Source organism: Pseudorasbora parva, chromosome 21 (assembly GCF_024679245.1).
Source record: "Pseudorasbora parva isolate DD20220531a chromosome 21, ASM2467924v1, whole genome shotgun sequence".
Lineage (NCBI taxonomy): Eukaryota > Metazoa > Chordata > Actinopteri > Cypriniformes > Gobionidae > Pseudorasbora > Pseudorasbora parva.
This window is the reverse complement of record NC_090192.1, coordinates 26,578,287-26,596,219: the sequence shown is the minus strand read 5'-3', so window position 1 is coordinate 26,596,219 and position 17,933 is coordinate 26,578,287. Positions and strand designations below refer to the sequence as shown.

The window sequence follows — 17,933 nt, the reverse complement described above, 5'->3', positions numbered from 1 at the left end:
GCAGACTCAGCTCCTCAGGTCTGAGTGCTCGTGATCCTCTGGAACACTTAATGATGTTAAGGGTTGACTATTCCTGAGAGGCTGATGCATAGGTCGGGTCTACGCATACATCAAGATCAACTTCACAAGATGGTCAAAGCACCTCTTTACCCTGACTCAAAATGCATCTAGATCCCAAATGGCCAATACAGCAAGCATAAATCAGACTGCATCTTTTTTGTCCCTTTTCTTTTTTAAAAGCCTAAGCTAGCTGAAAATGAAGAACATTAGCTTGTCCATCTGAAGCCCATTTCCTATTAAGCACTCAGTTCTCTCTTGGGTTGCTCATTAAAGCTTGTCAGGGATTCATCCGGTGGCAAAGAAACTCTAAAGTGACAATTTCCCATGGGGTGGAGTACCTGCGGAAATACTCTCATAACGAGGATGAAAGACTTGCAAGGTGTTTTAATTGTCTGACTGTAGTCTTAGGCTAAAAGTCTTTTCCGGGGTGAGTTCAGGTAATCAAATCTTTAAGTTCTCAACTAAGTTGTGGAAAATGAAAGGAAATGGAAGTATCTTACATGTTGGGCAATAATATTATACAATTCTCTTCAGTATGAGGTGGATATTATCAAGCACTTTCAGTAAAAAGGTTTGATTTGGAAAACGATATACAAAAAGTGATTTTCCTCTCTACTTTTAGAGGAAGAGTAAACTAATGGTATTGTAATATATTTGATTTCAATTATTTCCACTCCCTTTATCTGCTTCAGAGCATCTCAAAACATTCCTAGAAACAAATGTTCTGACATTTGAGACAGACTAAAGTAGAAGCATTTTCGTCATGACGCTGATTAACACAGACAAAGACCTTGTTTAATCTGAGTGCAGACACATCAACTTCTCATCCCTTCAGGTGCCATCTATCTCATGGTCGGCCACATCTAAGGTTATTTTATAGGCTGATGTTGTCTTGTGCGAGAGTATGTTAAATGCAGAGAGCTACTGACACATGACAGCTGCTGAAATGCTGAGCCTGTAATTACACAGCCTGTTATTTGCAAATAGTCATAATGTCCGATGAGATTTTGAAATCAACCTTTAATTTCATTTGTTTATCATTCTGTGTATATCAAACAGGCAATCTTTGGTATAATTAATCTATTATTTGTTCCAGAGGAATTGATTTGGCTAAGTGCAATGTTTATATTTTTATTTAACTTAAATCCCGTACTAACTACAGCCTTCCGTCTTTGCACATGCGTAAAGTAGTTCCACACAAAAAATGTTTTTAAAGACAGCAGCATGGAATAAAGGCAAAATATAACGGCGCAAAACAAAAAAAAGGAATTAAAGGGATACTTCACCGCTTTTTCATATTAAACTATGTTATTCCCTTAACTAAAACGAGTTGATACATACCCCTCTCGTCTGAGTGCGTGCACTTAATCGCTCTGACGCGCGGTGACGATCTGATAGCATTTAGCTTAGCCCACTAATCCCAGTTCATTTATTAAGTGCCAAACAGAGATCATTAAGTATGATGACATAAAATAAAACATGGGGATTTCTAAGCTGATTAAAAGGGAGAACTAGCCTGACAAGCCAGACCCACATCATCACCATTGACAGCTCAATCTGAGGGGCGGGATAAACGGTTGTCTTTCAAACTCCCTCTGCATGCGATAGGATAGCGCTACAACCAACCAGAGCAACGAAGGTGAAGCAGAGCTCGCTGACAGATTAAACATTCACCGTATCCGGTCGGCTAAACTCCGAACACATCTTCCCTTTTTAAGAATGACTTCAGTGCCGTTCTTTGTTCTTTTCTCAGAGAAAAGCTGAACTCCAAGCCTTCCAGAGTCGCGGTCAGAGCTGATTCGAAAGACCGCCGCCGTTCGCCAGTTTCTGTGTTTACTAGAAGCACGGAAACGCAACTCGGCCGTCGTCATTATGGCCCCCGCCCGCTGACTCTATACACAATGTGATTGGCCCGTCCAGATTCTGAGGAATACAGCTCAGACGTGTATTGAGAGTTCCTAGACGACACTTGCGGGCAGATTAAATTTGCTGCCGCTAGGGTGCGTCTAGATTTCTAGGCTAAGGGAGAACTATAATGTATGGCAGAATAGCACTTCTGAGAGTACTTCGACTCGGCGCAGTAAAAAGTCCCGGCTGAAAAATCCTCCCTCACATCTCCCCCTCCCTCTCTCATTTCTGGACATTTTGTATTTTTATTTAGTTCTTTGTGCTTTTCTCAAATTGTGTCTTAGTACATTAGGCCAATGAATGCAGTTTTGGTGTGCTCGTCTTGTTGGTCAATCGTACATTTGGTGAAATCACCAAAACAAATACCCCACTGAGGTGATAAATCCTACTCAAATCGTCAAGTATTTAATAAAAACGATATAAAATATATAACAATTGTCAGACTGAGGAGCAATCCTGAAATTGAGACCACTTTACATGGCACACTCTGAGTAGTAGTTTAATCAACCTTTTAAATAAAAGAGACATTTCAATCTAAACACATTACATTCAGGAATTGTTTCTAAACAAAGAATCTGTGTGACAGACATAACTGCCAGTATTGAGAGCATGCGTGGGTGTATTTTAGCATCTCCCCTGAAGAAGAAGATGCACAGTTAGATTGTCCATTAGACATGAGTGATGATGATGATGTGTGACCTGACTTTGGGAATATGAGACAGGAGATTATTTGACATTAATTATGATTATAAAGACAAGGCAAAGAGAAACCCCACTCTCAATCTCTTTTTGAAAATGTGAAGTTGCTCTCGTCAATGCTTAGGAAGAATGCCTGTTTTAAAACAATGTGCTTTTAACCGCTTCTACAACGCAAGTTTTCTGAGATCTACTGTAATCCACCATTGTGTTGTTTCTGAGTTTCTATGGCCTTTTTAAACCTTTGCTTTGTACTCATTCGTTCTCACAAGGCTGCCTCGGGACCTTTCTGGCTGTTGTCATGTCTCAGCGGCCTTGTTAGGGATTCAGGACCATTTGTCTCAGTAATCAGACGAAGTCGAGAACTCTTCTCGGTCCAAAAGGCCATGCTCTACTGTACTGCAGAAATCCCATCTCCGATGAACACTAGAAATATTAGAACTTAAAAGGTTCCAGTCTCCTCTGTGCTTAAAGAAATGATTGTATGAAAACCACATCCCTGGATTATAGTTATAATTAAATGAACTTTGAAACGAACAAACGTTTTCTTTGTTGGGCAACAGTCCACCTGGACAGCGTTAATATATGCTTATGTATTTGAATGGACTAAATTGATCTCAGAACAGATTTTCTCTGAGCACAAGGAAACCATATGACTGTAGTGAGCAGCTGGTTGCCATCATCAGGGATATGGAGTAGCTTTACTAATGCCTCGTATTCTACTGTAACAAGCCCCACGAGGATTCGCACTCGTACCGTGCCACCTTTATAATCAACACAGATTTTAGCCTAATTAAAGTATGGATAAATTTATTCCCACAATTTTAATCATGCCTACAGATCGCAGCGGGTGGGATTAATTGATTTCGAAGAGTGTTGAATTCAAGAGTCCTCTAGCAATTCTGAATTAAATAAGTGAGAACAGATGAGACTGCAAAAGCACGAGATTCTTATACCGTACAGTGAATTCCCCACAATTAAACCCTGCGCTTCAAAATAAAGAAACAGATGATACAATAATTGGATTTAAATTAAAAAAAGATTTTCTAGTCTGGTTGGCTAATGTATCGTGAAAAATGCATTTTCGCTCCAGTCCTTCCAACACACTCTCAAGCCTCTCTCTCTCTATGTCTGTGTTCATAAACCTTTAATATACTTCGCACCAAATGCTCAATGATGTTGAACACTCCATTATCGCACTGAAGGCACAGCGAGAGGCGATCAGGGGATACCGAATACTTACAGTGGAACGGGTATAATTCATTTTGTCTAACTCAGTGAAGCATTTAGTCAGGTCTCAGGTCACGAACAGAGAATTAGTTGCGTCTCTCAGATCACTGCAGGGCTGCACATCATAACCCAAATCAGTTTACATAGACTAGCGTCCACCATTTTAAATATCAGAGTTGTGCACTAAGAACAGAAAAAAAGAAGGCTATTTAAATTTTGATTAAACTCTTGAAGATAGATAGATAGATAGACAGATAGGGGTACTTACAAGTGTACACAAAAGACAGCCTCTTACTGCAGATACTGCAACCCAGACAGTGCACCTTTAAACGATAATGCTGTTTTGATAACCCTTGGTGAATTCAGGTTAACTCTATCACAGCTATATCTACACAAACATGCAAGGTGAGCCAGTGTCACACAGACAGTCTTGGGTTAAAGAGGAAAGCGGAGCGCAACGGCGCTCTAAACGCTCTCGCAATGTACGAGCAGGAAATCTCATCAACTCCACAGTCTCCAGGCCTCAGATTCAATTTCACATTTTTCACACGGAAAACAGATCGTGCCTTTAATATTTGGAAGTAATATGTATGGATGTGTGTGTGTATATTTGAGGAACACTGATGCATGATCTTTCCAATTTCCAGGATATATATGACTATAATGAGTGAGAGCAAGCACTGTTTTCCTTTGTTTATAAAGAATACCCAAGCCATGGAGACAAAGCGCTGGGTTCTGGCTGATTCAGTGACTTAAGATGATGGCTCTCATTACATTTAATTCATGTCCTGACTCTGTAGGTGAGATCAATTTATCCCTCTCTAATTACGTGTCTCTTTTGTTACAAATGAAAAAACAGATTAGGAAAAGAGAGAGAGAAAATGTAGCTTCATCTCACAATTTAAATGTTGATATGGTACTCAAATATTTCTTCTTATTATCATGCTGTTAAATGAGGTGTTAGTGAGGCCAGTAGTGGGTGTGCACCCCGTAGTCTGTCTGGGTCCTCTCAGTATAGTGATGGGGATACTATACTGTCAAAAAAACAAAAAAAAATTCACCATCCATCAGATGAGAAATTAAACAGAGGTCCTGATTTTCTGTGCTCATTAATAAATCCCAGGACATCCTACGAAAAAAAAGAGTAGGAATTAACTCTAGCATCCAGGTTAAATCTGCCCACTTGCCTCTGTGTGCCCATTATTCCATCTTTAAAATATATCTAAATTACAACATATGCTCTATGAAAAATGCTGAACAGTTAGTTCATGCGTTCATGACTTCAAGGCTATATTATTGTAATGATCTACTGAGTGGTTGCCCTGCTTGCTTAATAAACAAACTCCAGCTCCAGTATGACCATATTAGCCCGGTTCTGTCAACACTGCATTGGCCTCCTATTAAACATCATATCAATTAAAATCTTGCCAAATACGTGCAAAGCACTAAATGTAATTGGATGGATCATTCTGTCGATTTATTTAGTTGTTGCTTATTTTTATTTCAGAAATTCTCTTTACAACAGTTTTAATTACCCTTGTTTTTATTTTTAATTCTTACACATGGAATTCTTATTTCTCATGCATATGTTATCACTATAAATTTATATGTAAAGCACTTTGAAGTGCCATTGGGTATTAAATGTGCTATACAAATAAACTTGCCTTGCCATCCCTAAATGGTTTAGCTCCCAAGTACTTCACTCTAAAAATGGCTGGGTTAAAAAAAAACAAATGGCAACCCTGCGCTGGGTAAATATTGGACAGAACACATGCTGGGTTAAATTAACCCAGTGGCATTTTAACCCAAGGGCTGTTAAGAAAACCCAAAATGTTGTCAATTTTTTACCATTAATGGATTTGCTATTCTAAGTTATTCTTGCTGGGTTGTTCTTAAAAAAATCTCCTGTGCATTAGCCTACTGTAAAACTAGACAATCATGAAAGAACAAATGAAGAATGCATGTTTAGACTGTTAAAACAATCATTATTATTGCTTGACAAATGGTACAATACACAAATGTGTATTACAACTACAAACCTAATATATTCTGTCAATTTATTCACGTTTAAATCTAACTTTTATTTTGACGGGTTGCCGTGACTTGAGTCTGTGTAATATGACACGCGTCCCCGTCATTCACACAGAGACGCAAAACATGGAAGAGTAATATTTAAATAGTACATATACACAGACACTCGTATTTTCGGCTACAGTCTGGACCCCTGCGTGACGCGACTGAACGCAGCTGCGGGACCGAATATAGTCTGCTTGTGAGTCAATGCTATATAACTTAGATACTATCGTCACATTTTTAACATTTCAGTATGTAACTTTGGTACCGAAGTAACGGAAGTAACGTTACCGGTACTTGTGACATCCCTACATACAACCATGTTTAATTTTCGTAAGGGGATCATGGTTCTGTGTAATCACAAACTGTATTAATCTATCGTCTCACATGCCTACCTAAACTAACACGAGTCAGTACATTGCATCGGATTCTGAGGTAAAACTTTTGTCGTCTTAACATCATGTAAGCTTAAGAATTGTTGCTGCGAAGAAAAAAAAACTATAATTATGCTAATTAAAATGATTATTAATGAAAATATATGAACTTATCTTAAAACATTGCAACCAGTGGCTTTGCCTTTTGCATTGTCCTTTCAAAATGACAGTTTGGGAGCGAATTTAAACGAATCAAGGCAGGAAGCATGTGAAACAACCAAGCGCTGGGTAGAATCAACCACTCATTGCGACCCAGCAGGTTTAACCCAATGACTGGAAATTTTAAACTACCTAATGGTGTTTAAAATGTGATCAAATAAACCAACAAAAATTACCCAACAGTCTTAACCCAGCATTTTGGGTTAAAAAATAACCCAGCATTATTTAGAGCGTTGAGCGAGCTCTTTATAGTGGTATTATAATCCACCACGTCTATTGCGGTCTCGAAATTCTGGGCAGTTGATAATACCTAGAATATCAAAATCAACTACAGGTTGATTTTTCCTATTTAGCACCTAAACTTTGGAACAGCCTTCCTAGCATTGTATTGATCCTAGCCAGATCAAATGGTGGACCTGTGCCTAGATGCGACCACGACGCATTATATAGTCAGTCGGATCCGGGCCGTGTACAGATCAGAAGGTGAACCTGCACCTTAATACAACCACAACGCATGATGAAGTCAGCTGGATCTGGGCCGTATCCAGATCAGAAGGTGAACCTGCACCTTAACACAACCACAACGCATGATGAAGTCAGCTGGATCTGGGCCGTATCCAGATCAGAAGGTGAACCTGCACCTTAATACAACCACAACGCATGATGAAGTCAGCTGGATCTGGGCCGTATCCAGATCAGAAGGTGAACCTGCACCTTAATACAACCACAACGCATGATGTAGTCAGCTGGATCTGGGCCGTATCCAGACCAGAAGGTGGACCTGCACCTTAACACAACCACAACGCATGATGTAGTCAGCTGGATCTGGGCTGTATCCAGATCAGAAGGTGGACCTGCACCTTAACACAACCACAATGCATGATGTAGTCAGCTGGATCTGGGCCGTATCCAGATCAGAAGGTGGACCTGCACCTTAACACAACCACAACGCATGATGTAGTCAGCTGGATCTGGGCCGTATCCAGACCAGAAGGTGGACCTGCACCTTAACACAACCACAACGCATGATGTAGTCAGCTGGATCTGGGCCGTATCCAGATCAGAAGGTGGACCTGCACCTTAACACAACCACAACGCATGATGTAGTCAGCTGGATCTGGGCCTTATCCAGATCAGAAGGTGGACCTGCACCTTAACACAACCACAACGCATGATGTAGTCAGCTGGATCTGGGCCTTATCCAGATCAGAAGGTGGACCTGCACCTTAACACAACCACAACGCATGATGTAGTCAGCTGGATCTGGGCCGTATCCAGATCAGAAGGTGGACCTGCACCTTAACACAACCACAATGCATGATGTAGTCAGCTGGATATATCCAGATTAGATGTTGGACCTGCATCTAGACACGACCACAACACATACCTGTCAGCACAGATTGTGTCAACTAGACTCTCCCCCGTGGCACTGATCCTCAACAAACGAATCTCTGGCTTGATGACTCCAATCTTCAACCAGATGGAACTGGATAAATATTCTGAATGTTCTGTAATGCTGCCTGAATCATAATCATGCACTGTTTGTTCGTTGGCCAGCGGACAACTGCCCCTTCATCTGAGCCTGGTTTCTCTCAAGGTTTTTTCTCCATCTGACACCTGATGGAGTTTTGGTTCCCTGCCACTGTCGCCTTTTGTTGCTTTTGGCTTTTAGCTTGCTTAGTTGGGGACATTAAATATTCAACAATATTATTGATCTGCCTCATCACTGAACTTACTTAAGCGGGACTATGACACTAATTGCCTCTAGATCTGCTGTACAGCCGAAATAAACTGTGTTGCATTATTATCACTGTAACTCTGCTTTGAAACAACCTGTACTGTAAAAAGCACAATTTAAATAAAGGTGACTTTACTATCATCATGGCTTCCACACAATCCCCACATATGATTGGCTTCATCACTCTGTCTCCTCTCCACCTATAAGCTGGTGTGAGGTGGACGTTCTGGCTCAATATGGCTGCCAACACATCATCTAGGTGGATGCTGCACATTGGTGGGGGTTGAAGAGATCCCCCCTTCCATGTAAAGCGATTTGAGTGCAGAGCAAAGCGCTATATAAATGTAACAAATTATTATGATGCAAAAGGCTAATATTTGATTGTAGTTCAACTACACAAAATCCCACTGTTGCTCAATACAAATGCACATGCAAATGAACACTCTTAAAAATAAAGGTTCTTTATTAACTTCTACAGTTCCATGAAGAACTTTTCGCTGCACAAATGGTCCGTTAGATTAATACAATGTTCTTAAAGGGATCCCCTGGTGTTGAGACTTGTGTGGCTTAATATGACATAAATGATGTCTCTTACTGAATTATGTAGTAGAAAACCCATGAAAGATCCACGTTATTTTAAAAAATCGATTTTATATTTGGACCATGGGCAGCGCCATTTTGTTTGTGTTCTAGGTTGATGACGTAGAGTGGTTGAACTCCTCAATCAGCTGGCGTTACCCGTAGCTATTTTTACCCCAACGCAACTCGAAAATTGTTTCAGAGTTAAACAAAACCAATGAATTGCTTTGTAATTGTACTTAAAACACACTCAAACATACATGTGCAAACAAACTCACCTACACAAGTCACAAACAGATCGGCGGCCGGGCACACACACCTGACAGACTTAGAACATGTGCACGTGACTGCACTCGAACATGTCCACTAGGATGTCGGACAACACTACAAATGGCCGTCCCTTCAAATAATGCCCTATTTCAGGGTATAGGGGGTCGATTTCGGATTCAGCCCCTGTCATGGAGACTGAGCAGCCCAACATCTCGATTGAGACAGAGCAGTCTCTCAGGTGTGTGTGCCCGCCCGCCGATCTGTTTGTGTAGGTGAGTTTGTTTGCACATGTATGTTTGAGTGTGTTTTAAGTACAATTACAAAGCAATTCATTGGTTTTGTTTAACTCTGAAACAATTTTCGAGTTGCGTTGTGGTAAAAATAGCTACGGGTAACGCCAGCTGATTGAGGAGTTCAACCACTCTACGTCATCAACCTAGAACACAAACAAAATGGCGCCGCCCATGGTCCAAATATAAAATCGATTTTTTAAATAACGTAGATCTTTCATGGGTTTTCTACTACATAATTCAGTAAGAGACATCATTTATGTTATATTAAGCCATACAAGTCTCAACACCAGGGGATCCCTTTAAGACTTAGAAAAACAACTGTTATTGTGAAAAGTGGCATTTGCTGCGAAAACCCTATTTTTGTTGGGTATAAAACCAGCAACAACCAGCAATAAACCATCTTGAACCATAGCTGGTCTCTTACCACAATATGACACGGTAAAGCAGTAGTTTATTAATTTGTCTAAGAATAGTGATACGTCGAGGGATTTAAGGCAGGGCTGATGATTTGACTGCAGGTTCAACTCAATAGCAGAGTCATCTATTTTTCACAACGCCCTTCCGTCTTTGCAATCAACGGCCTGATGCAGGCGATCTTTCGATCATGTCCAAGTCAATTAAACAAACAATTCAGACCAGGGTACATCTGAGGCTTAGTCACAGCCAGGCAATAAGAAGTGTGTGTGAGTGTGTGTGAAAAAGAGAGAGAGCTGTTCCTTTATCACTCCCTGACCAGATGAAATTCTGTGCAGTTTTTTTCTTCTAACTGGCTACACTAACACTAACTCATTACTTGCAGCCTCTGCTGGTTGTCGTCTTGCTGTGCCTAGGATACGGGGCCAAGTTCTTCTCTCCATATCAAATCCAAGCGATATATGAGCCCTGTTTAACATGTGAATTGAACACATGAGCACATACGATTGAATTTAAATTGAAAATGAAAAAGGGACCGGGCTGCTGTGTTTCCAGAGACTGTACATTTGATGCACTTTGCAGATGCTCTCGCACCCAAATGACAAGTGAGATTGTATCCAGAAACAGCATCTGAAAGTATAGTAAAAGACAGGGAGCTCTCAGAGGCCCCCAGTGATGTACTTTCCTAGTGTATGTCATTATGATGGATTTGTTCAAATGCTCTTAGAACGAATGAGTGAGACTCCATTAACTCAGTTGGCCAAAGCAAATCACCTATCCAGAAGTTCACTTAAATTCTATGAGACTTAATTAATCACGGAATAATAGATCTATAACAGATATAGGGACAATTCTCCCAAAAATGAAAATACTGTCATAACTTACAATCATTTTGTTCCAAATCCACATAACTTTCTTCAGTTGAACATGAGGTAAAGAATACCTTGGCCACTTTTGTCAATATAATGAGAGTAAGAGTTTTAAAATTATACAATAGCTGTGCGTTTGTCTGGCTATCATCAGACCAAGCTCAATGTTTTAAGATTGAACATTGGTCTGGGGAGTCTGCTCTGTATTTTCTACTGCACAAGAGAGTGATCAATGGTCATAGTTCAAATAGCTATGTACTCAACTGGATAGTCCTTCAACCAATCAGACCAATGGTCCATCGCTTCTCTATCCGTCATTGTGTTAAACCCGCCAAAAGCGTGCCAGGTGGATAAGCCGGTCAGTGATTGGTCCGTGCAAATTGTAAAAAGAAGCAGGATAGAAATATGTACAGGTTTCCAGCTTGAGCTGCAGGGCGAAATCAAATCGCCGACAGATCGGGCTGGGTTAACCCAGTATAGCTGTGTGTGACAAACAGGCTGAAATGTAAGTCATTATTTCCTATAGATCACATAATCTTTCAGTTAGGTTTAGGGAAACGAGAAATGGATACTTTTTTTTCTAATTTTGGAGTCTAACTGCCCGGATTCTCAATTTAGTATCATTATATTGAACAGAATGGCCTTTTGTGCCCCACAGTTGGTATGACACATGAGCAAATAAGAGATGGAGTTTCACACGTAACATCATGGGGCACACACTCCAATATCTCAATGATAACTAAACTAGCCAAATATTACACATTACATTTCTAAAATCAAATAGTCTACTAAAAATAAAACACAAGACATGAAACAACCTTGAACAATATGCATATCGCAAATATTTTTGTAATTGCAGCATGAATATTTCTGAGAGAATATATGATTGGAAGCCAATCAGAACAGGACTTTATCGATCTTGATTATACTGAATAGGTTTAATAATAATACTCTTTTACTGCTAATATTATATTCCCAGCCTATGCAGATTTGGTTATGTCAGCAGAGAATGAAGCGAAAAAAGTTATTAAATTCTAATGAAAAGATTATGAAAACCAAAAACATGCACAATAAGAGGGATATTAAAGTGAATAAATCTTTAAATTAAATCTTCAAATAAAATACAAACAAAAACAAACCTCTAGGTCATTGAACCAGCATAATGAATGAATGCAACATGACCTTATATTCCTCACTCACAGAGTCAGAATCATTAAGAATACATAAGTGTAGGTATAATGAGAAAGACGATGAATGGGCCAAAGCCTCTGCCCTACCAGGGAGGAACAATGTTAATAAATGATGCACCATGAGGAGATCAAACTCAGCCTTTGACACAAGATGTGACATACAGAGTTCACTGATGGAGTGTAAGGTCACATGCTAACATCGTAAGCAGTCCTCCCAACACCATCCTACAGAGACACCTACTGTAACAACAGAAACAGACAGAAACGGGAAGGCCCCGGCCTATTTTCCATTCACAACCACTCTCATCCATTCCGCTTAAAAACAAACACATTATTTCAGCCTTAAGGAACGGTAGGGTTACCTCTCTAGGGGTTTTCACATACATTAAAGATGTTAGACTGCTGTAATAAATGGCAAAAGGTTAGACCTCAGTGTGTCTTCTGTTGTGCTTGCTATTGGTATTTCACACTTAAAACCTGTAAGGCCAGGTGCGCTGAGCATGTGTGTGTTTGTTCTTTCTGTCATCGTGCAAGAGAAGAGAGCATTCGGAGAAGCACTGGGGAAAAGGGCAGAAAGAGTGCAAATGCTATCCTGAGTTATGACCTTTAGCGAAAGAAAAAAAAAATCCCCACAAAGCCTAGCCTAAGGCTAACATCTACAAAAAACTCTTAACTATTTTACTAATTATTCTGAAATTCAAAACGTGGCGTGCTGGCATTGTCCCGGCCCTTTGCCTGGCAGTCTGTGTGTCAGCATGCATAGGTTAAAAATCTGACAACTTGACCTTTTGCTGGAGATTACTTTAGTGAACTCATTAGCATGACTATGCTCCGGCGCACACAGCATTCTGTGTAAACCAATGAATGTGTCATGTACGAGGAAAAATATTTACATACAGCGAAGGGCCACTGCATTATGAAAAAAACGTACAATTTTAAGTCAGTAAGTGTTAATTCAAATTAATCTATTTTACGTCTATTCACTTTCATTTAGCTTCTTAGCATTTTAGACACATTTCCCAACATCAAAATAAAGCTTCACTGTAAAAAAATTATTTTAACAGAAATATACTGAAAAATGCTAAAGTAAACACCTTTTACTTGGTTAACTGTAAGCTACCTTACTAGAATGATAAATGTTAACATCACATCATATCTACTTCTACCGTAAAAATCCTGTTAAATTTGTTTTTGAAGTAAAACATTTACAGTAAAAGGACATTTTTGTTTCTTCTCATTTTTTTTATCAGTTATGTAGTGTTTTGTGTTACATTTAGGGCCCTATTTTAACGATCTGAAACGCAAGTGTCAAAGCGCGAAGCGCAAGTAACTTTGTGGGCGGGTCTCGGTGCTGTTGCTATTTTCCCGGCTGGGTAAAATGGCTCTTGCGCCTGGCGCAAATCTAAAATGGGTTGGTCTGAAGTAGCTTCATTATTCATAGGTGTGGTTTGGGCGTAACGTGAATAAACCAATCAGAACCATCCAACATTCCCTTTAAAAGCAGGTGTGCAAGTTCCATTATGGATTGCTATTATTGTGGCGTATTTACCAGGCACACGCCAGGAGCGGTTCACAGCCGAGGAGACTGATGTTCTTGTAAGAGCAGTGAAAGACAGAGAAGTTGTGTTGTATGGGGATGGGAGAAACCCACCCAAAATAGCGTCGGTTAAACAGGCGTCGGTTAAACAGTTTTTTCAGTTTTTCAGTCGATTTTTTTTCCTGGTTCTTGACAGACAAACCAATTTGTCAGATGTTCTTATATACATATATGTCTTGCCACTATTGGGCAAACAGGTCTGATTCTTAATTACTACAATTAGCCTGAATAATTTGTAAGCTAGATTTATGCCTATTTTTTCACATCTTCGTGGCACACCACAATGATTTCCGTCATCTCGTGTTAATATTTTTTTAGTGTAACAATTTATGATTTGCAAAAATAACTGTTGCATCTGTGTAGATTACATGAGCAAAGTGTATGCGCGTTGTGAACGCTGTACATTATGGTCAAGCATGTGCCCTTAAAATAGCATAATGAACAACGTGCAACGCGCCACTGGCTTTAGACTAGTTTTTTTCTGGTCAGTGGCGCAGCAAAATAGCACCAGGGATTGTTTGCGCCGGAACACGCCTCCTTTTTTGCGCTGAACCACCCAGGGAGCGCAAGTTCATTCACTAGTTTAGCGACGTGCTTCTGTGGAGGGAAAAGCGCGTTTTGCGCGGGTGCAACATAGGAATGACACATGCGTTGGTGTACAAAGTCAATTGCGCTGGGTGCAAGATAGGGCCCATAATGTTATTTAGTTAATGTTTATTGCATTATTTAATTGTCATGTGTTACCCTGATGGTATTTTGTCTTTGTATGACCCTGTGCACTGTATACACAAGTACAGTATTGTCATGCCCCTGTTTTATGGACGGGCCACTTACTATGAATTCGATTCATCATGTGGCTTTCTATTGTGCCACCTGTATTATTGTGGTAGATATCAGAGTTTAAGGTAAAAGCAAGATTTTAGTTGTTCAAATAGCTTGGTAAATTAACATTATTATCAAATATAAGATTGTGCAATGTGTGTTCTATGAGTTTATGTCAAAGAAACACCCAAAATTTTAAAATTAAAATTTAGGAAATGATTTATTTTACTTTGTTTAAAGGTTTATCAAAAATATATTCCCAAAACATTTCTGTTGCTATTAGTTTTCATATAGTATTTCAAAGTCGAGTAGATGGATTTAAACACCCAATTAAAGTGACCTTAATAGCCCTAACAATTCTCTTTCTCAGAGAAAAGCACACTTACTTTATGGGGCAGAAATAGCGAGTTGACACAGGAAATCAAACTTGCAGTGTCCTCAGCATCAGGTTGGCCACAGATAACGATCTACGAGAAAAAACAAGAGACTGTTACACAGAACAGAACAACAAACTGGTGAGCAGCAAAAACAACGTATGAACCACCGAATGAACAAATGAGAAGAGAATGAAAGAGATGAAGGAAGGGTCAGAGCCGCTCGTATGGTGTTGTAATGAGGTAGGCAGGTGCGATATGGAGCGGGCTGCCCTTAGCTGGACCTTTAGCTTGTTATTCCTCCTACTCTGATGACTTATCCGCCGCTGGAGAGCTCTGATGGCCATGACACGTTCGTTCACAGTTCTTACAACTGTCCGGGAACAAGAGGAAACTTTTGGAAAAATGCCCTGACAGGGAAAACTTTTATCCAGCAGCATCACTCTATTTGACATGTGACAGATCCGAGTGCTAACAGTTCTCATAGTAAGGACTGCTGAACTGGCTATAGCAAGGGTCATACTGACATCCCAAAAAAGCTAATTAGGGATCTGATACAGCATTCAAAAGTATGGGGTCAGTAAGATTTTTTTGTTTTCAACAAAGATTACTTAAATTAAAAATAGAAGGGTTCTACAAATAACATTATGCAACACAACCGTTTTCAACATTGATAATAATGTTGGTGTTCCTCATGGTGCAACATTGATAAAGAAATGTTACTTGAGCCCCTAAAATAGCATATTGGAATGATAAATGAAGGATCATGTGACGGTGAAAATCATTGGCTTAATCTCCTTTATGGTGTTAGCCCCAACATTAGCCTGGAGGCTGATGCATCCAGAAGTGACAGTCCCCACTGGAGAGAAGTTCACTTTCAGGTTTTCGGAGCATGAAGTGAGAGTCTTCAGTAGGGACCGTATTACAGTCAGCCATGGCTTGTGACTAGAACATGTGTCTCGCATGCTGGTTTGCTGTTTTTCCAAACAGGTTTATTAAGCAGCAAGACGTTGGCTGGTTTTGACACCTTCATGATCAATAGGGCCCCTAAGTGAGTATCTTCCAGAAGACTTGGCCCACACATGCCTGGGGAAGTTCAGGATGGCTCCCCAGATGCTGAGATCATTAAACTTGCGTGCACAATTGAAAGCTTCCTGTCAGGCTGCATTACTGTCCGGTACAGTAGCACCAAAACACTGAACCTCAAGGACATGCAGAGGTTGATGAGTCAGCTGCATATAACACCACAGGTGTATCGGTCAACCTGCAGGACATCTACACCAGATGGAACAGGAAAATCATTGAGAATCTGAGTCCCTTGATCAATGAGCTATTCTAAGTTCTGTCTGAAGTCATAATCCATTTTCTGGCAAAAACCATTGTTCACTGTTTATGCTTGTATATTTAATTATGTATGTATAGTATTTTTTTGTTTACTAGGACTAGGTCTTACAATCCCTAACGATTCACCACAGCACTGGCCTTAAACGATTCAGCACTACCATAGTCTAGTGAAGAAGTCTTCTTAGGTGGATCCTGGAACCAATACCACAGATCGTCAGTTGTGTACCGCTGCCTCATTGTATGCTTCAGTCTTTTATCACAAGACACCCACCGTAGAGGCAGGCGCACTACCAACTGAGCAGACCTGGGTGTGTGTCGCATGGTGACTGTAATTTGGTGGCCCACATCGTCTCCTTTTATTTCAGCTACAAGCAGTGACTACTTATATACACTATATTACCAAAAGTTTTGGGATGCCTGCGTTTACATGCACATGAAATTTAATGACACCCCATTCTTAATCCGTAGGTTGTATGGAGTTGGCCCACCCTTTGCAGCTATAACCACTTAAACTCTTCTGGGAAGGCTTTCCACAAGGTTTAGGAGTGTGTTTATGGGAATTTTTTACCATTCTTCTAAAAGCGCATTTGTTAGGTCAGGCACTGATGTTGGACGAGAAGGCCTGGCTCGCAATCTCCGCTCTATAGGTGTTCTATCGGGCTGAGGTCAGGACTCTGCAGGTTCTTCCATGGACCTTGCTTTGTACACTTGTGTGCAGTCATGTTGGAACAGGAAGGCGCCATTCCCAAACTGTTCCCACAAAGTTGGAAGCATGAAATTGTCCCAAATGTCTTGGTATGCTGAAGCACTGAGTTCATTTCACTGGAACTAAGGGGCCAAGCCCAACCCCTGAAGAACAACCCCACACCATAATCCCCCCTCCACCACACTTGGCACAATGCAGTCAGGCAAGTACCGTTTACATGAATTCAATGATTTGGAGGGGTGTCCCAATACTTTTGGCAATATAGTATATATATATGACTACACTGTAAAAAAAATTGTGTTGTTTTTTTGTTGGTTTAACTTAAAAAAGTAAGTAACCTGGTTGCCTTAAAATTTTGAGTTTATTGAAATTAAAAATTTGAGTTGATACAATGAAGGAAATTTGTTTAATAAATAGAAACTCAAAATATGATTGTATCTGAACCACATAAAAAAATGATAAATCATGAAAATAGCACTATTTGGCATGTTTCACTGTGTCATCAGAAATAAAACACACACAAATATCCAATATGCTTACAAAATAGTTTAATAATATTTTAATAAACGTTGTCGAAATTTAAAAAAATGTTAATTGTATTAACTCAAAATTTTAATTTCAATGAACTCAAAATTTTAAGGCAACCAGGTAACTTTTTTTCTAAATATTTTTTTACAGTGTATTTAAAATAATAAACTAATTATAATTTTAGTAGAAAACAATCAAAACACTTTGGCTTTGACTTGACTTGGACCAAAGACTTGAGACTGTATTTCTTTTTTTAGGAAAAAAAAATGTCCTTGCAATTGCATCATTTGGACATGATGTGACAAGTGAAACTAGAAAAATTCATATTCAGTAGCTGTGTGGACCAGTTACCTGTTTAAGGGTATAATGTTGGGCCATGACACTGCGGACCATGTCTGGCAGGGCGATTGGCACCTTAGTCAATCTATCAGAGAAGGCAATCAGTAATTCCTGAGAGCGCTGCATCCAGTCCTGCCGGCCTGTGAAGTGGGAGAGCCGCAGCAAGTTCATGGCTGAGACAGAGTTTGCACTGGGTTCGGCACCATCCTGATCTGAAAAAAAGAAAACGGTCACAATGGCATTCCAGTCAGATAACCAATCCAGTGCAGAAGCCATGTTTTCCAGCATATTCATTTAAACAGTCCTGGAA

General features: G+C 39.9%; 1 protein-coding gene across 1 annotated transcript in view; it reads right to left on the bottom strand.

Moving 5' to 3' along the window:
• Positions 1-17,933, bottom strand: part of spata20 (spermatogenesis associated 20) — a 50,814-nt gene that overhangs the window by 8,763 nt on the left and 24,118 nt on the right. Inside the window, exons 14-15 of the mRNA XM_067429279.1 lie at positions 17,636-17,835; positions 14,719-14,799 (exon numbers count right to left, since the gene is read on the bottom strand). Coding sequence (XP_067285380.1) covers positions 14,719-14,799; positions 17,636-17,835 — 281 coding nt within the window. The remainder of the gene's footprint in view (positions 1-14,718; positions 14,800-17,635; positions 17,836-17,933) is intronic.